This window comes from Apodemus sylvaticus, chromosome 9, assembly GCF_947179515.1.
Source record: "Apodemus sylvaticus chromosome 9, mApoSyl1.1, whole genome shotgun sequence".
Taxonomy (NCBI): domain Eukaryota; kingdom Metazoa; phylum Chordata; class Mammalia; order Rodentia; family Muridae; genus Apodemus; species Apodemus sylvaticus.
This window is the reverse complement of record NC_067480.1, coordinates 90,338,416-90,358,995: the sequence shown is the minus strand read 5'-3', so window position 1 is coordinate 90,358,995 and position 20,580 is coordinate 90,338,416. Positions and strand designations below refer to the sequence as shown.

General features: G+C 44.3%; 1 protein-coding gene across 1 annotated transcript in view; it reads right to left on the bottom strand.

Annotated features, from left to right (window-relative positions):
* Efhc1 (EF-hand domain containing 1) overlaps positions 1-5,310 on the bottom strand; it is a 39,424-nt gene extending 34,114 nt beyond the window's left edge. The window contains exons 1-2 of the mRNA XM_052192524.1: positions 5,125-5,310; positions 536-757 (exon numbers count right to left, since the gene is read on the bottom strand). Of these exons, the coding sequence (XP_052048484.1) occupies positions 536-757; positions 5,125-5,187 (285 nt within the window). The 5' untranslated portion in view covers positions 5,188-5,310. The remainder of the gene's footprint in view (positions 1-535; positions 758-5,124) is intronic.
* Positions 5,311-20,580: the final 15,270 nt, after the last annotated feature.

Sequence of the window (20,580 nt, the reverse complement as noted above, 5' to 3'; positions counted from 1 at the left end):
CCTGTCCAAACTCACAGACCACACCGCTCTTGTCTCTGGGAAAGCAGTTTGGGGCTCAAGGATGAAGTAAAATTCTCTTCCTAAAGAAGTCATAGGTAGGAGGGGTTTGTTCTTGTTGTTTTGTAACAGTGTGAATTTTGCTAGAGAAAAATGGTCATTAGAGTGTTTGAAATATAAATAGCACCGATAAGGAAAGGGTGGATGAATGAATGAGTGAATGAATGATTGAATGAATGAATGTTTTCAGTCCATAGAGATGAAGGGCTCTCTGTGGTAGAGTAGGTGGGAAACAAAGCAATGAACTCGAGGCATCCCAAATGTGGGACTTAGAATTCAAGCAACTTTGAACTGCCTTTGGAAACTATCCCAGGAAAGCCTTCTGCAAGGCTCAGTTTAGGTGTCTGCGATTAAAGGTTGATGCAATTTTCTAAACAATTTTCTAAACAGTATTCAGGGAATCCTGTGGTTTACTGGGTAACACGGGGCGAGTCTCAGATCTGAAGTCAAGGGGTGCCCTTAAAATCCCAGATGATACCTTTTTGTCAAAAGCCACATGCGCAGGAACAAACTCTGCAGGTGGGGCCTGCTTCAGAGGGCCGTACGTCAAGATGGGTGCCTTGTTGGCCAGTTCATCCAGCTCAGCCTGAGACAGCTGGTTGTAGTAGAGCCGGTCCCCGCCTATCCCCATGGTAGGACGTCGGACAACTGCATAGCCATTCCTGTAGCCCAGTGTCTGGCTTCTGTGGAATGCTGTTTTCTGAAGAAAAGAGGAATACCATTAATAACCTTGGATAAATCTTTAAGTAAAACAACAAACTTCCTAAACTACCATACCGTAAACGGTTGCTTTAAAAGTCCGTTTTTAAAATTATGTGGATATGTGCGGATGAGGGAAGACGCCCTCAGATCTCCTAGACGAAGAGGTACAGGTGGTCACGAGCCACTGACTGCGGTGATGGGAACTGAACTTGGGTCCTCTGCAAGAGCAGTTCTTGCTCTTAAACGCTGAGCCATCTCTGCAGCTCCAAATATTGGCTTTTTAGCATCACAAAACGTTACATCAACATATTCCACTGCATGCAAAGACTCTGTATTTTAAACTGAACTGCTTGGATCAGGAGCAAGGAGGGACATAGAAACCATCTAAGGTTAAAGTAGAACAGCCCTTTCTGTGATGTCCGACTTGCCTCTACCATAACACTTCATCTATATTCTATTTTTATTTTTGCTAATTTTGTTTTTCTTCTTCTCCGGAGATCATGAACCAAGACCTTAGAAGATCTGCTTTTCTGAAGTTCATCTGTAGCAATAGCTCTTCTTATTATATTACATTGACACTGAAACATTCATGTAAGTTTTTGAAAAGCAGCTTGCCAGCATATATGTAAACACCTGGCAACCCTGCCCTTACACACTGATTTTTAAAACACATTCCAAAATTATGGGAAAGGGCAATATGCTCGAAGCTGATTATAATAGAGACAAATATATGTGTGTGCCTACGATACTTAAATATCGGAAACGATTTAAACAGCACACGTGAAAACGGAAGGAAACAATAGAAATTTCACCTAGTGGATTGCTATGCCAGAATTGAAATGACTTTGAGTATCATGCAGCAGCCGGGTAAAGTGTCCACAATTTATTAAGACAAAAAAGGGAGGGCATCATATAAAATTATAATAAATACACTATAATTATAAGCATGCAATCTGGATTTGATGAACATCCTGAACTAAGTGTTTCTAGATTATGTTCCTTTTCTGAACATTTGTTTGTCATTGGAAATAGAAAAAAAATTAGACAAAGGAGGAAAACAAAATCAAAGTTATATTAATTCTGTGGGGTTTTTATGTTCTTTGTGGGGCTTACTATCGAATCGTATACATGTAATATAGTTAACATATCATGGTTGACAAATAATCACAAATGTTATTTTTCATTAAGAATAGAAAGATGAATTTGTCTATCTCCCATTTTCCTTAGAGTCCAGTCTATCATCCCTCTCATCTTTTAAGATCTCTACTACCATAAAAGGTCGAGTAGTATGGGGTCTTCTGCTAAAAGAGTGCGGACCACAGACCTTTCTTTAAGCACCATGTGTTCTGGGTTACAAATCAGTTGGGCAGGAACTGTCCCAGACGCTTAACACAGGTCATAGAATAAGGGGTACTGAGCTGGGCGAGGCACACAGCTTCCAGTTTCTCTTTGCAACCTCTAAAGACAGAAGTAATATCACTAGAGACTGGGAGCACAGCTTGGTGATGGTGTACTTAGAATGGTCAAAGACCTAGGTTCAATTCCCAGCACCAAAACTGGATAGTGGGGCTGGGGGTTGGGGGTGGGGGAAGGGAGCTTGGTAGATAAGGATTACTTAGCACCAAAACTGACCACCTGAATTTGGTGGTGGAAGGAGAAAACCAGTTCCTAAAAGTACGCTCAAGACACTTCACCTTTCCCTGTAAATATTTAAAGTCTGGCATTTCTGTCCACACTTCTATCATCTCATAAATCAACTCAACTGTTTCCTTGTGGGCATCCACCAAGAACCCAAACTGTGGTTGCTGCTCAACCTGGATGTGTGGTGCACACGCCTGTACACATGTGCACATATAACCCACACTCACACACACCGAACACCTTAGCTGATGCTGCATAGCATATGACAATGTCTACGTTTTTTAAATCACATAAAATTTTAAAAGTTCATTAAGACAGAAAACCTATGGTGCTGGCCAGGCACCATGTGTAGACTTCTTTTAATCCCATACTTAAGAAATGGCGGCTGGAGATCACTGTGAGTGTGAGGACAGGTTAGGTCACACAGTGAACCTCAGGCTAGTCTGGTGAAAAAAATGAGACCCTGTCTTAAACAAACAACACAGAGCAATCCCACCTAATGAGCTTGCATCTCTAAAAAAATTGACCATGTTATATCTTAATACAAGACTAGAAGAGAGTCAGAATCCAATCTCCCGCCACACTTTCAATTGAAATTGAAAGTTTCATCCCCTAGAAAACAAGTAGAAGAAATAATTTTCCTTAAGAAATGTGTAGAGAAGCCGGGCAGTGGTAGAGCACTCCTTTAATCCCAGCACTTGGGAGGCTGAGGCAGGTGGATTTCTGAGTTCAAGGCCAGCCTGGTCTACAGAGTGAGTTCCAGGACAGCCAAGGCTACACAGAGAAACCCTGTCTCGAAACAAACAAACAAGCAAACAAAACAAAACAAAACAAAAAAAAAAGGAAGAAAACAAATGTGTAGAGAAATGAGTCTACACCATTAAACTATACAAATACAAACGACTGCTGGCTCACTTGTGGTCATCACCACCCAATCTTAATGTTGACTCTTCAGAATATTTCTGTAACCTTATATTTTTTTTTAATATGCCAAGTGCATTTGAGAGATGGTAGAGTGTGTCGGGCACTCACGAAGAGCTGCCTTTGGTGACCTGCCTGTCACCCCACACTTAGGAGCCCAGAGGATCAGTTCCAGATCAGCCCAGACTATACAGTAAGTATGGAGTGACGCCAACCTGGGCTGCTTGAGACCCGGTATCAGAAGAAATGGATTCATAGCTAACCTATGTTAAGAGGAAACCAAGAATCCAAATCACTGCTATTGCTTGGCTTTCATATGGGGTTGTTGTTGTTGTTGGGGTGGTTTGGTCTGAGCGTGTGTGTGTGTGTGTGTGTGTGTGTGTGTGTATGTGTGTGTGTGTAGGTCTGTATGCATGTGCACATGCTTGTTTGCATGGATGTGGGAATACATATGAAAGACCAGCGTTGACACAGGCAGCTGCGTCAGGTAAGGGCCAGTCTAGCTAAGCTGCTTGCTTGGGTTCAGGTGGGTTCTAGACAACTCCACTCCTCCCACGTGAACAGCAAGTGCTTCATCCCCTGAGCCACTTCCAGGCCTGGCTTAGGCTTCCTTTTCATGCCAGCTCTTGTTCTGTCTGGTTTGGATCCACTGTTGTTTAGAGACAGAAACTATGTAGCCCAGGCTAGACTAAGATTGGCTATCTTTATGCCTCAGCTTCCCAAAAGCTGACACCATGGAGGTGCATCGCCACCCTGGAGCTGTCTTCATTTAATTTCATCTAGACGATGAATAAAAACAGCCCTGCAATAGTAGCCCTGTGCGCTGGCATGTCTTTAACGCCAAGCATTCTGGAGGCCGAGGCAGGTGGTTTTCAAGGTCGAGGCCAGCCTAGGCTGCACACAAGATAAAACAGCCACACACACATACACAGTCTGTATGGAAAAGGAATCATGTATGTATGTATGTATGTATGTATGTATGTATGTATGTATGTATACATATACATTTATATATATACACATTCACATATATACACATATATGTGTATATACATACATACATGTATGTATATGTGTATATATGTGTGTGTATATATATGTGTATGTATGTATATATATGTGTGTATATATACATATATATATATATATACATATATATATATATATATATTTAAAACGCAGGCTACAGGAAGAGAAACACCAAGTGGTCCATGTGGTTAAGTGAGGTAGGAGAAATGCGGAGACGAGGAAGATGGGAATGCTTTACAAAGAAAAACTACAAGAAAACCAGAATGGGGCGGGGGCAGGATTCAATTCTAGAAAAGGCTGAAGCTGGAGAGAAAAGTGACTCTTAACTTAGAAAGCCAGAGTCTGGCGGGGTTGGAGGGGAAGACCCGTCAGGAAAGGAGTGCGTGGAAAAGATGCACACAGATAACACACAGAGGAAAGGGGCTGAATGAAGGGCAGTGATCTTGAGGAGTCAGAAGAGGCAAGACAGATCAAGAACGAGATAGCTGGGGAGAGAAGGTAGGAGAGGATGAAGGCGCTGAGTAGGGCTAGAGTGCGGCTGGGGAGAAGCCTGGGGAGAAGCCTGGAGACAGCCTGGGCTAATCGGGCCAGAAGGCAGGTAGATGGGGCAGGAAAGGAAGAACAGGGCCGCCGTGAGGACCCGGGAGGGTGAGAGGACTACCAAGAGGCCCGAGCAAAGTCGGCGGAGGCTGGGATGCGCGAGGACGGTGGAGCCTGCCGGAGGAAGGAGAGCAGAGGCGCGCCGAGTGGGGAAGCCTTCGGGCTGGCCCTCACCGTGGAGTCCGTAAAGGACGAGCCCGGGAGAAAGGGCAGGCCGTGCACCGGGTTGGTCACCATCGCTGCCCGCAGCTGCCGCCACGGTTGCCTTCCTCTGCTCGCGTTACCCTGGCAACAAACAGCGATCGCGGGCCTCTCCAGACTCCATGGTAACGCCAAACACACTAGATGAGGGAGGGAGGGGCGGCCGGGAGGAGGGGAGGGTGTTGGGGGAGGGGAGGCAGGCGGAGGCCAGCTCTGCGCCTGCGCACAGCACTACTGACTCTAGTGGCCGCTGGACGCGGATAATGGGTGTGACGGAGGCGGCTCCGCCCCTTACTTTTCCATTCTTTTCCCTTTCTCCTGAGTCCATACTTCCTGGCTTCCAGAGAAAGCAACCTATGGGCTGTTACTATGCAAGGATGAAGGAGGCCGGTGTTCTTAGGCCTTGGTTCGCGCAGTGAGGTCTGGGATTGGACCACGATCCTTTAGATGAGTTGTTACAGAGAAGCTCCTTCTCGTTCCACCTTAGTCCTCCCAAGGCCCAGGCACCCTTTCCCTGGGAAAAGAGCTGCTGTCCTAGTCCACAGACTGTACAATGGTCGCTCCCCAGTGAAAGCGCTAAATACTTCAAACTCATACTTTTGGGGGCTGGAACTGTGATTAGATTATAACCGACTGCATTTCCATTGCTCAGACTTACTTGATCAGTGAACTGATTTGGAAGCTCCCCCCACCGTCTCCCCAGTCCCTCCACAGCTTCCTGGTCCCCTCACAGCTGTCTATTCCACCATAGATTCCTGCAGGTTGTGTGCTGAGGTCTCAGATCTTTACTGGCTATCTATTGACCGGGACGTGAGAGAGGGCCATTCTTAGTCTATAGCAGCAGTGATACATAAGAACCCCAGAGGAGCCGGGCAGTGGTGGCACACGCCTTCAATCCCAGCACTTGGGAGGCAGAGGCAGGCAGATTTCTGAGTTCGAGGCCAGCGTGGTCTACAGAGTAAGTTCCAGGACAACCTGGGCTACAGAGAGAAACCCTGTCAAAAAACAAAACAAACAGAACCCCAGAGGAAGAGAGAGCCTTAAAAGAGAGACCAAATCACGAGAAAGAAGCAATTCAGGGGAGTAGAATATTGTCAGTGTCATGTGTACATGTATGACATGTACCTGGCACTTTCTGTACAATTTTTTTCTTTAAAAAAAAAAAAGTGAGCCCATTCTTGAAACATCACCAGGAAAAAAGAAGAAAAAGAAACCAAGAATCTGTCAGCACGGAGAGGTTAAAAATAAAAGGGAAGCTAAAATGCCCAGAGATTTGGTTCCATTGTGTCTCAAATTTCCTGGCAGTCTGGTCTTTATAACGTTTTCTGACCTAGGAACTTGGAGAAATGATAGAGTAGGAAGGGTCACTTGCTGCCACCAGTTCAGATGGCAGCTGTGTTAGTCAGTGTTCCCTAGAGGAGCAGAACTGATAGGATGAATAAACACATATTGATTGATGCTGGTCGTAGGTGCCGAAGTAGAGAGAGAAGCTCACCGAGATGCTAAGCCTTCATTTTCCGAAGGAGCAGAAGGGCTCAGCCTTCTTGGAAAAGGCCGGCACCCAGCTAGCTCACGCCAGTCACTTTGTCCAAACATCACACAAGGTTAATTAGGGATGGGAAGGTTCCAGCTACCGAAGTTATCTTGCCCTTGCTGCCCGAGATAGCAGACAAACCCTTCTGACCAGGGCTAGCCATAATCAAAGTAACTCCAGGGTTGCCAAGAGGGTCTTAGGAGCAGGATGAGTGCAGCTGCAAACTCTCACTTAGGATCAAGTGCAGATTCTCTAGAGTGACAGTGTTTCTTCAGGTTTCAAACAGTCTCACAACAATTCTCAGCCTCCGCTAATTGACCCAAACATAGCAAAGACTTTGCTGAAACAGTTCACTTAAAGCCAGACATAGAGGCTTTACTATACCTTTCATTTAAAGTCAGACATAAATGCTTTACTGTACCAATCACTACACACACACACACACACACACACACTGGATTTTGGTGGCTTACAGGCTGTCATCCAGCTAGTCCAACAACAGCTGTCTACCAACAGAGGGTCCAAGAATCCAGTAGCTGTTCAGTCCACAAGGCTGGATGTCTTCAGCATATGCCAGGATTCCAAAGAAGTAGGTTCTAATGCCAGCGAAGGAAGGGACTTACTAGTGAAAGCAGGCAGGTAAAGAACAAGCACGCTTCCTTCTTCCATGTCCTTTATATAGGCTGCCAGAGAAGGTGTGGCTGGGATCTTCCCACCCATAAGAGGTGAGGTCTTCCCACCTCATAAGATCCTAAGGGTGTGTCTTCCCACTCCAGATTATTTAATTAAGAAAAATCCCTCACAAGTATACCCAGCCACTTGGGTTTTAGCAAATCCCAGGTACAGTCAAGTTGACAACCAAGAGCAGGTACCATATCTGCTTTTCCTTTGTAGCTGTGTATCACAGCAAATCGTCTAAAGTCATTACCGGAGATGACTACACCTATTCACAAAATTCTTTTCTAGTACTTCTTCCTTTCTCTCTACTGTGATTCATTCCTGTCTGCTGCCTCCTCCTCCTCCTCCTCCTCCACCTTCTTCTTTTCTTCTTTTGGGACAGCATTTCTTTACGTATTCCTTGCTGACCTCCTGGACTTCTCTATGAAGCCCACACTTACAGAGGTTTGTCTGTCTCTGCTTCCTAACGCTGGGATTAAAGGCATGCACCACAGCTGGCAGCGCTGCCTCCTCCCGCTGCTCCTCCTCTTCAGACAGTCTGGACTGTGTGTGCCGCCATACCCAGCTCTTGTCCCTTTTAAAAAAAAAAAAAAAAGAAAGATCCTTTTTTCTTTTCCTAGTGTATATTAGCTTAATAAGGATCTCACCCTCGGTATTTGATTAAAACCCTCAATGAGTTGATTATCATTGTGTCAGTTATTGAACCCTTGAAAAGCTCCTGCCTTTGCACCCTACCCGACCCATTGACAAGGATGGCGACTGGGAAAATTAGTCACGATGAACATCTCAGCCCATCAGCTTCCCACTCCTCAGGACCTCGATGCTGCTGGGTATCCAGGATCCATGGCGAGTGTCTCACCATGATAGGCTCACACTCTTGAAGGTCCACAATCTCTCCTTTCATATCAGTTCTCTTGAAGGAAACCCCAGGACACATGAACATGCTGAGGAGCCTTTCTGGCTGGACAGTCTGGATCTATCTTCCCTGGTGTGTGCAAGGGAAGGAGCTTGTGGGACCAGAAGGGTCAGTCACACTTGAGGGAGGAGTCTGTGTTTGAGGAGTGACTTCTGTCCATGTGCTTTTCCTTCAGAGAAAATCCTACTAGTCAAATGATCAGCAGTGTGTCTTTTATTGACTTTTGTACCACAGAAGTGCATGGGTAAAGACAACTTCTGTGGTCTGTGCCCTTTAGAAATTGCTACTCATCCTGAGAGATGAAATTCCATTTAGAGTCTCTGCAGTGGTTTGAATATGGTCTGTCTACTGTGGTGCTTATGTTGAGATGCAATTGCTATGGTGGTAGTGAGCATGGTGGTGGTAGAAGGTTTTGTCTTTGGGGTGACTAGGTCATGGGGCAGCTGCCTCCTGAGTGGATTAATGCCTTTGTCTGGTGAGTGAGTTGTGACTCGTTAGTATAAGAAAGTGTCGTTACGAAGCGAGGTACCTTTTGCTTGTCTCTCCAATGTTCTGAGGACTGTGCAGACACCACATTCTTAGATTGTCCTAGCCTCCAGAAACTTGAGTCACCACAGAATTCTCTGTTCTATCTGGTGTATGCTGGCACATGCCTAGGGTCCCAGTCCATTGGGGAGTGTGGCAGCTTCTAGGCTGAACTGAGCTTCACAGTGAAAGTCTACCTCAAAAAACCAAATCAAAACCAAACAACCGCAAATAGGATGGAAAAACAGTAAGAACCAAAGGAAGGGGAGGGAGCCTTGGAATGCTGGCTTTGGGTCATGACATGGTCTTTGCAGTCATGGTGGACCAAGCTTTAATTTTTTTGCACAAGACTTGTGCATAATTGGGCCCATAAACACTCCATCATAGATCGAGAAGGGACTCATAAGGCTGGAAGATGTCTCCTAGGGAATCCGATGGTACTGGGACTGAAACATCCCCTTTAAGGGCTATTTAACCTAATATCCTTCACTTCTTTGACTCTCTATGTAGAACTGACTTTATGGTTTCCAATCCTGTGGTCTCCCTACTCTTCACTTCTTAAATTCCCAGAACAAATTCCAAATGGCTGTGTCTGTGTCCTGTTTTATGTCAGTGATGATTTTTCTATCCTTCTCTTTTCTGCTGGACAAAAATAGCAGGCCTTGACTTGGGGTGGGGGTGAGAGGGACACCTGGCCAGTGGCATGTCCCCAGAGTAGCCTCTCATCCCATTCCCATTATCGTCATCCTCTGGAGCATCTTATCTTAAAAGAGGACTGACCTTGCCGAATGTCCCACACCTGTGATCCCAGTTCTCTGCAGGGAAGGCAAGAGGACCACAAAGTCCAGCATCTTATGTCACCTTGACACACAAGCTAGAGTTGTCTGAAAGGAGGGGTCCTCAACTGAGAAAATGCCTCCATAAGATACAACTGCAGGGCATTTTCTTAATTAGTGATTGATAAGAGAGGGCCCAGCCCATTGCTGGTGATGTCATTTCTAGGCTGGTGGTCCTGGGTTCTATAAAAGAAGCAGACTAAACAAATCAGAGGGAAGAAGCCAGCAAGAAGCCAGCAAGAAGCCAGCAAGAAGCCAGCAAGAAGCACTCCTTCATGGTTTCTGCATCAGCTCCTGCCTCCAAGGTTTTGCCCTGTTTGAGTTCCTGTCTTGACTTCTTTCAGTGATGGTCTATGATGTGGAAGTGTAAGCCAAATAAACCCTTTCCTCCCCAACTTGCTTTTGGTGCTCTTGTTTCATCACAGCACAAGTAACCCCCTAAGACACACAGGAAGACTTTGCCTTAAAAGGGGGACTGGAGGTTGGTAGGAGATGGCTTAGTCTGTAAAGCACTTGGCAGGCAGCTATGAGGACCTGCGTTCAGATCTATAGCACCTCTGATGTCCAGCAGGTAGATAAGAAAATTCCACCTTCACATAACTGTAGGAAAAAAGGCAAAGCTTAAGGCTACAGTTATTCGGGAGTCATCGGACAACACCTCCATGGAGAGCAGCTAATCAGCTAAGTACTTTTACTCGTGTTGGGATAATGATAATTATAGTAGCCAATGTAAAGAAAGCTGAGATATCAATGTCTAAACCTTAATATATAATGACCTCAAAGAGGAAGTAAATGATAGTGTGACTCAGACCATCCCCATTGTGGTGGTTTAAATAAGAATGGCCTCCGTAGGCTCCTGTGTTTGAATGCTTAATCTTCAGGGATTGATGCTAGTTGAGAAGGATTAGGAGTTGTGACCTCATTGAAGGAAATGTCTTACTGAGAATGAGCTCTGAGGATTGAAAAGCCCAAGTAAGACAGGCTCAGTGTCTCTCTCTTCCTGCTCTCTGTGAATCTGAACATAGAACTCTCAGCTACTTCTCCAGTACCATGTATGGCTGCTTTCCTTTATAAGAGTTGCCGTGGTCATGGTGTCTCTTCACAGCAATAAGACATCCATGTACTCAAAATGTTATTTTCCACCCGAGTCATAAGGAACAGCATGAGACACCGTGCCCAGTTCAGTTAGGATCGGAACATATACTTCTGGAAGCACAAAGAATCAAAAGAAGTGCTATCATAAAATAGGGTCCCCTCCTCCTGCAGGGTCAAAAAAAAAAGTTGCAGTGCAATGTTGTTTGGTTTAAAAGCATTTTATAAAGCCTGAAGATAGAGCTGGTGATGCGCCAATGAGACTGATCCTATACATAAGGAGGCTGATACTGCTGTGGCTGCCAGTTTATAGCTATAGTAATAAAGTTAATTGCACCTAGAATTGATGACACACCAAATAAATGAAGAGAGAAAATGGCTCAATGGATGCTTTGTTATGGGCTAGGCTTCCCACTAACAGTGAATATACAGTTTAGCTTGCACCTGCTCCTACTTTACCTATAGGGAGAATTAAGAAATACATGTTATTAATCTGAAGAAATTCTGTACCAGGAGCACCAATCACTCAAGGTCCCAAACAGTTACTGAAGCTGCTGATTATTATAGATATCACTATGAAATGATTATGACAAACTTATGAGCTATAATGACAACATTATACATTTAGTCATCACCTAATAGGCTCCTAATTGATCTAATTTTGCTCATATTAGGTGACTTATGGTAGTTCCTCCTCTCCCTGCCTATGCCTCAAAAAATAAGCCATAAAATCCCTTTTTTAAAAAAAAAAGATTTTATGAGGTCCCATTTGTCAATTCTTGATCTTAGAGCATATGCTATTGGCGTTCTGTTCAGAAACTTTCTCCCTGTACCGATGTCCTCAAGGGTCTTCCCCAGTTTCTTTTCTATTAGCTTCAGAGTATCTGGCTTTATGTGGCGGTCCTTGATCCATTTGGATTTGAGCTTAGTACAAGGAGACAAGGATGGATCAATTCGCATTCTTCTGCATGCAAAAAAATGTGGTATATAGACACAATGGAGTACTATTCAGCCATTAGAAACAATGAATTCATGAAATTCTTAGGCAAATGGATGGAGCTGGAGAACATCATACTAAGTGAGGTAACCCAGACTCAAAAGATGAATCAGGGTATGCACTCACTAATAAGTGGATATTAACCTAGAAAACTGGAATACCCAAAACATAATCCACACATCAAATGAGGTACAAGAAGAACGGAGGAGTGGCCCCTTGTTCTGGAAAGACTCAGTGAAGCAGTATAGAACAAAATCAGAACAGGGAAGTGGGAAGGGTTGGGTGGGAAAACAGGGGGAGAGAAGGGGACTGATGGGGCTTTCAGGAAGTGGGGGTACAGAAAAGGGGAAATCATTTGAAATGTAAATAAATATATCAATAAATTAGAAAAAATAAAAAAATCACCTCTTAAGCAAAAAAAAAAAAAAAAAAGATTTATTTATTTATTCTATGTATATGAGTACATTGTCACTGTCTTCAGACACACCAGAAGAGGAAATCAGATCCCATTACAGACAGTTGTGAGGCACCATGTGGTTACTGGGAATTGAATTCAGGACTTCTGGAAGGGCAGTCAGTGCTCCTAACCACTGAGCCATCTCTCTAGCCCCATAAAGTCCCTTTATCTTGAGAATAATTATTCTCATATACCTATGTTAACATAGGTACTACAGCTGAATAAGAATTAAACTATAAGTCTAAAGACAAAGGTTTAAGGGATCAAGGAATGGTTGGCTAGTAACTATTTCCTAACAATGTTTTTTACCTTAATTCACTCATAGCTGTGGAGATAAAAGACATTCCTCATTTAGCACTGGAAAGATACTCCGGAGTAATAAAGCTTCCAACTGTACACACACACACACACACACACACACACACACACACACAGAGAGAGAGAGAGAGAGAGAGAGAGAGATGGTTGTTATGATGATGATAATAATATCTATTATGGTTTGGGCTTCCAAATATGGACAGGGAAAATGGTGGCTTTCAAATAACAGGGAATCCAGGTACTGTGATTCTAGCAATCAGGAAGCTGAGGCAGGAGGATGACAAGTTTAGTATACTGATCTGTATAGTGAGTTCAAGGCTAGCCTGGGGAACTTTATGGAATGGAGATGCATTTCCAAAAAACTAAGGGCTGGGATGTACCTCGGTGGCAGAGAGCTCACCTAGAGTGTGCAAGCCTCTGGGTTCATTCCCAGGACTTCAGGATCCCTGCCTTGCATCCTGCCAAAAGTGTACAGAGAATGGTTTTGATGTCATCCATCGGGATGGCTGAAACTCTTCTTTCGTCCCTGTCACATATGCACTGTAGCATGAAAAAAAAAACAAACCCAGCAGATTATATTCTTGTAGCCATAGTCTTACCCTAACCGGGTTTTAAAGATTATAGTGTTTGTGTAGACCAAAGCCAAGTACCTTCTGAAGTCTTCTGTTCTCTCATAGCTAAGATGACAAGTGATACCCACTGATTGTTATTGAGTTGCAGATCTGTCTTGGTTGATCTCCCTGTTGCTGTGATTTTAAAATACAAAACAAACACTCAGAGAAGAAGCAACTTAAAGGGGAAAGGTTTGAGTTCAAGGCCGAGCCCATTGTGTTGGGGAAGAAGGCAAGAGCTTCAAGGAGTTGGTCACCTCACACCCACAGTCAGGAAGCAGAGTGGGCATGGACCTTGATGCTGCTCAACCCTGTCTCCATTCCCACAGCCCAGTGTCCAACTCCAGAGGACAGGTTTTCCCACCCCAGATACAATCAGGGTCATGCCTCATGACATGGCATGCCCAAGGACCCATCTTCCAGGGGAGTCTACATCTTATCAAGTTAACAATTGACACTAGCCATCACAGGTATAGTGCAGGATTATTGTATGTGCACAAGTGAGTATGCCATTTCTATGTCATTCAGAAGACAATATAAAGTAATTGGTCTTCTATCATGTGGAATGGATTCCACATTGGATACTAGAAATTGGACTCTGGTGCTAGGGTTTGGTAGTAAGCCACTTTCACCTGCCCTAAACCAACATATATATACACAGATATATGTACATACATATATTACATACATATACACACATACATATAATATGTGATATGTGATGTATGGTATATGGTGCACGGTATATGACTGATGGTAAATGATGGTATATGGTGTATGTTGTATGGTATATGGTATATGATATATGATGTGTGATGTGTGGTATATATGATATATAATATATATGATACATGGTATATGATTGATACGATATATGATATGGACATAGACACACACATATTATATAGTCATGATTAGAGCATAATTGGACCAGGGAGTCACACTATTCAGAGGTGTGGCCTTGTTGGAGTAGGTGTGTCACTGAGGGTGTGGGCTTTAACAAAGACCCTCATCCTAGCTGCCTGGAAGCCAGTATTCTGCTAGCAGCCTTCAAATGAAGGTGTAGAACTCTCAGCTCCTCCTGCACCACCCCTGCCTGGATGCTGCCATGCTTCCACCTTGATAATACTAGACTGGACCTCTGAACCTCTAAGCCAGCTCCAATTAAATGTTGTCCTTATAAGAGTTTCCTTGGTCATGGTGTCTGTTCACAGCATTAAAACCCTAACTAAGATATCTATTATAGTTCTGTGAATTCAGTGAGTGAGTTCCTGTGAATCTATTGATGCATCAAGCTCTTCCCTGAAATCTATGTGATGGATAGAAGTCCTGGTGGAACCCCAGATGGGATAAAGTAGCTGGTTGGAGTAGTTGACATTTCCAAGACATGAGATCTTGCTCTGCCAATGCATTCTAGATGGATGGGGCCTTACAGGTTAAAAGAACCATGAGCAACAGTGAACTGGTGGCAGTGTGGGCTCTGTTGGGATCTTGATACAAACAATTAAACCTCATGTTGGTTAGTTATGACATTTGTGAAGTTACTGGGAATCAAATATTAGATACTTAATGATGTCAAGGAATTGGTTAGTATTTTAGACATGGTAGAAGTATTATGATCTTTACTTTGGAAACATTTCACCTTAGCTAGATGTTGGATTCCTATAATCCTTGCACTGAGGCAGGTGGATTGTTACAAACTCAAAGACAGCCTATGCTACATAGGAAATTCTGGGTCAATCTGAGTCACAGATGGACAGTCACCTAATCTCTGAATAAGTACAAAAGTAAACAAAAATTCAGTAGATTTAAAAGAAGAAGAAGAAGAAGAAGAAGAAGAAGAAGAAGAAGAAGAAGAAGAAGAAGAAGAAGAAGAAGAAGAAATACTCATCCTTTAAAAATAAACAAGGAAGCACCTTGGGGGAAAGTGCCTGATTTGCTGACAGGATGGGGCTACAAATGAAATCAGGCTATCTACGAGTGGACAGTTGTCGACTTGTGTAAGGATTCGCTATACAGGTCTGTTTGATTTTTGTCTATGTTGGAAGTTTCTCCATAATACAAGAGCCAGACAAGGGGAAGAATAGAGGAGAAGGAAGAAAAAAAGGAAAGAAAAAGAAGAAGGGATGGGGAAAGAAAGACGGACAACCTCTGAACAAGAAGTATAGATTCTAATTCTGAGCCAGGCGATGGCAGCCCATGGCTTACAGCCGGCACTTGGAAGGCAGAGACAGGCGGATCCCTGTGACTTTGAGGAGAGGGAGTTCTAGGACAATCAAAGCTACACAAAGAGACCCTGTGGGGGAAGAGAAACCTGATTCTGTCTCTCTTTTACCAGTTCTGTGACCCGTTGAAAATTTGTTAATCTCACCCTAGTTTTGAAATGGGATAATAACAGCCAACAATAATAGTATTCACACTAATAAAAATTACAAAGTTGTGAAGAGCACAGAACGAGTTAGCACGGCAGCTCTCTCGGTAGTTACTGGCATCTTGTGAGTGCAATGACTGTGGTAACCTTTGTCTGGTTGAGAATTCCAAAAGGATAGTTTGAAGGGTGGCTGGGGACTGGGAAAGCTATAGATGATAAAATTAAGGTAACACTAAAAAAATAATGGGGAGGGGAACCTCGTAAAAAGTGTTCATTTTTCTGTGTATGGGTTTTTGCTTGCAGGAATGTGTGTTCTATGAGTGTACAGTTCCCGAGGAGGCCAGAAGAGGGCGCTGTATTCCTTGGAACTGGATTTACAGGTGATTCAAAGCCACCACGTGGGTGCTGGGAATTAAACATTGTGCGCTCTCTGTACTTTAATGAATTCCCTAACTGGGGCGAGCAGATATTTATTCACAGTTTCCCATGAATAGTGCAACACAATAGTGCACGTGCGTGCGCGCGCGCGCGCGCGCGCGCGCGCGCGCGCACACACACACACACACACACACACACACACACACACACACACACTCTCTTGCGCATGCTCAGGCATGTGAAAGCCAGGGGACAACCTTAGGGGATCGCTCAAGAGCTGTCTACTTCATTTTGAAACAGGATCTCTCTATAATCTAGAGATTGCTGACTAGGCTGAAGAGTGGGAGCCCACGGGTCCCCCATCCCCAGGTCTCCCTACCCCTGCCCTGCACCCAGCACTGGGATTACAAGTATGCAACATGCTGCTCATTTTTCAAAAATATGGTTTCTGGGGATTGAACTCAGGTCTTTGCGTTTGCACAGCAAAGTATCCTTTTGGCATACTTTTTTTCATGGGACACAAAACAGCTGGGAATTAAGGCGGGAAGGAAAAAGGCACGGTGAGGATTCTTCTATAAACTTGGGGACCACAGTGACAAAGGATGGGTAAGCAGGCCTGCCTGTAGTTTGGGGACTCTTCCCACCCACTCTCTGCCTAGGAGAGTCTATGATCACTGGAACTAGGTGGGCACCAGGGAAGAAATGTCAAAGAAAACAAAAGAAATTGCTCTTCAAGATACAGCAGAACTCCTTCTCTACCTTTATGTCTGGGAGAATGAAGCACATCTTTTTCTACACTGGTGGAGAGAAAGCCTTCCCAAATGCAAAGGTGCCTGCTCTGGGAGAGACGGTTGAGAGCCCAGAGAGAGGGTGCTGGGCTGGCCGTTATATAGAACCTGCAGCATCCTGTCATCGTGAAATGGTCGGAGTGGCCACCAATAGCGGCAAACAGCCCCAATAGCCAAGCTCTGGTATTGTTCCTATATCAGAACCAGATTCCAAGAGACAGTCTGTGGAATGCATATTTCTCCAGCTGCCTTTGAGAAGAAGTTGGCTCAGCCTGCACTAGTGCTCAAATCTACACAAATGAGAAACGGGGATGCGCTTACAGCAAGCATCGTGACTCCCAAAGGCATATGGAGAGATGATTTGAGGCCAGTTGGTGGCCCTTTAAGCAGGTTTATGGTCTAGAAAGTCTTTCTGGGGGTTATAGCTGAATCCTGGCACTGAGCACGTATGGAATTTCATCTCTGGCATCAGCCAGCCCAGTAGTGTCACGCTGAGGAAACGTGTGGCCTGTGTGTGCAGAAATGCACCGAGAACTGCACAGAAAGGTTTGCTTTACTTACTGGAGGATGTGGAGGGAATCTACATCGCACCCATCTATGAATTTAAAAGCTTTCCTAATTCACACGATGATGTGAGGGAACATTTTCCCCCCTGTGTTTGCTTGATTCTGATGGGGGAAGAATGGGAACTTCAGGCCTGAGCTTCTGGGAGATTCCATTACCAAAGTAGGTAGTCCTGTGTTGGTTTATTTGACTTATACCTCAGTTTCTTACTGTCAAGCAGGGACAACAAAAATGGCAGCTACTAACAGGCTTGTTATCAGGGCGTGTGCGAAAGAAACTGAGAAACTCAGGATCCATCAAGCATCATATAAGCTGTTGCAGTTATTTATAGACTCTGCTGACGATGTGCCATTCCATGTCTGCCCAGAAAATTACCCAGAGGACAATTCAAATGTTAACAGAATGAGGAAATGTTCCAAGTCTTTCTAGGAAGTGGAACCCGGCCTCCTGGGCAGTTTAAAAATACTCTGGGAACAATCTGCCACCCCCAAAAAGTCTACCCACAGGAAGGCAAGAGCTCGCTGGGACAGGCCCAGGAATCAAAGAACTTAACAATAACCTGGTTTTGGGTAAATGGTAGGAAATAGAATCATAATGAGTAAGCGGTAATTTAAAAACTTAAGAGCACCGGAACACCCACACCCTTATGTGCTCCATCCTAACCACCTACCTCTGTTCTCACCAGTCTCCTTTCTAAGCCGGCCTGCTTTGGACAAAACGCGTCCTCACCTCCCTTTCACAATGGATGGGTCTGGGGATGTCACACAATTGATAACACACTTGCCCAGCAATTAGAAAGGCCCCGATTGGACCAGAATCCCTCCATAAAATCTTGCTTGGTGGCACAAGTCTATGGTCACAGTCCTGTGGAGTTGTAGGCAACAGGACCAGAAGTTCAAGGTCATTCTCAGCTACATAGCAAGTCTGAAGCCAACCTGTGCTGCTGCACAAGCTTCTGTATCAAAACCAAATAAGGGCTGGGGTGATGGCTCATCTCTTAAGAGCTGATGGTGGCTCATGCAGAGGACCTGGGGTCAACCCTCAGCACCCACATGGTGGCTCACAACCTCCAGGAACTCCAGGAACTCTTTTCTAGCTCCCATGGGCCCTATACAGATTGGAAGCACAGACAGACTTAAAGGCACAACACTGTGTTCGTAGAATAAACCAAACCAAACCAAACCAAACCAAACCAAACCAAACCAAACCTGCACCCCAGTCCTTCAGCTCACCCCTCTTCCTTGCTTTTTCTCCTGGCACCAACAACTTCTAGCACAGCAAATACTTCATTTACTTGGTTTTCTGTTTCTCTACAACTAAGGGGACTGTGTGTTTTCTTTGCTACTTGGCACTCGGCAGATCTAGCTATGTGTGTGATGACTATCGGTAGATTCACATACGCACTTCACAGGCTGGGCTGGCTGGCTGGGCTCCAGGAAAAGGCTCTCTAACACAGTCCTTGCTGGGCATTTGAGTCTGAGGTGGCGTTTCATACAATTGTCTCAAGAGGAGAGGCAGTGTACCGCTGACGCTAAACTGGCATCATCAGGTTACCTACATAGCTTAATGTCTGAAGGGAGTACAATGGAGCTCTTGGTGCTCCTGTAAGCTGAACTGAAGACTGTTGATTTCGTACTTTAGAAGATGAAAGTAAATTAGTTGCTTAAAAATCTTTCGTTCCTTCCCCTGTCCCCAGGAAGTCTTCCATGGCATTATTAATGTATATTTTATGATTGAAAATGGTTTGATAAAACCTTTTCTATTTCCCTCAAAACATTTGTTATTAAATGGGTCTGTGGATTACCTTTTCTTCTCACTTTTCAACATTTTTTTCAGCATTCAAATATTGCTTTAAAAAAACAAAATGAAACAAACAAACAAACCCACCTTTCTACTGGTCTACGAAGTTTGCACAGCTCCTTGAAAGGTGGGGGAACCTTTGTAAAGCCCCATCCTAATCGTAGCTCTTATCTGTCAGGGGCAACCAAATGCTTGGGGAGGGACAATTCCAGTGACATGTGAGGGGGATTTGGGGTCAGGCAAGATTATCAGACAACTTTCTCGCAGAAGGGTCCAACACTATTTTCAACAGACAGACTTTGTGGTGCACTCAGGATGACTGAGGAACACACAGTGCTCTTTGATAGCCAACAGTTGGTGTGGACTCAGATCACTTTAACAGCAAAAGAGACAGCGGCATAGCTACTGCCACTCAGGAGGTGGTGTTCAGCACCAGAAGTTCCAGTGAGATCCGCAGGCTGCGCGGGACTGTTTTGTACACACTGCAAAAGGCTATAGATCTTTGGAGCCAGTGTTTCCGATCAGCTTGGGCCCTGAGGTTTTCGGAAGGGACAATATTTGAACATTACAGTGAGTTCTTGAGACAGCACCGCCTTTCTCATTCCCTCTAGATCGGCAGTTCTCAGCCCCTTTGGGGTCAAACGACCCTTTCATGGGGATCACCATCGGAAAATCCTTATCAGTAACAAAATTAGTTATGAAGTAGCAATGAAAATAATTTTGTGGTTTGGGGTCACCACAACGTGAGGACCTGTATAAAAGGGTCACGGCATTAGAAGAGTTGAGAACCACTGCCCCGCATCAGTAGAAACCCTTTGGCTCCCCTCGCCTTAAACCTAACTCAGCAGCTCAAACAGATATGAAGGGAAGAGCGCGCTGTGTTAAAACCTGATTTGATCAGTCCTCTTGGAGTCTTAGGATACCGCGAATACATCTTTAAGAGCACTGACTGCTCTTCCAGAGGCCCTAAGTTCAAATCCCAGCAACCACACGGTTGCTCACAACCATCTGCAATGAGATCAGATGCCCTCTTCTGGTGTGTCTGAAGACAGCTACAGTGTACGTAGATATAATAAATCTTTAAAAAAATGTCAGTATACAACAAAACCCTCCACTTTTGATATACTAGCAAGCTTATTCCCTAAACTTAACAAATCACACACATATATTCTGGTGGAAAACCCACATGACCTTCGTAAAGGGGGGGCATTATGTTCCTGAACGTTCTAGATTGCTTTTAGTAATTCTTAATTTTTATACCTCCAAATAATGTAGGCTAAAATCAATTCAAAATGCCAACATCTTTAATAAGGACTGCTAGGAATATCTATGCAATTATATTGAAATCCGCTGAGAAAGCAACTCCACATTTCTTCAAAGGGTAGTTTGTTCTGCCTACAAGTAGAGAACGTTTTTATGTCTTCCTAGTTTTAGATGGATGTAGTGTTCAGCCTCTTTCAGCTGGCAGTGTCAGGCTAAATAAAACCCAGCTTTAGAACGAGCTTTGGATCCAGGCAAGGAGTCGAAGAAGCTAGCTTTCTTTACATTACCAACACGACAAAAA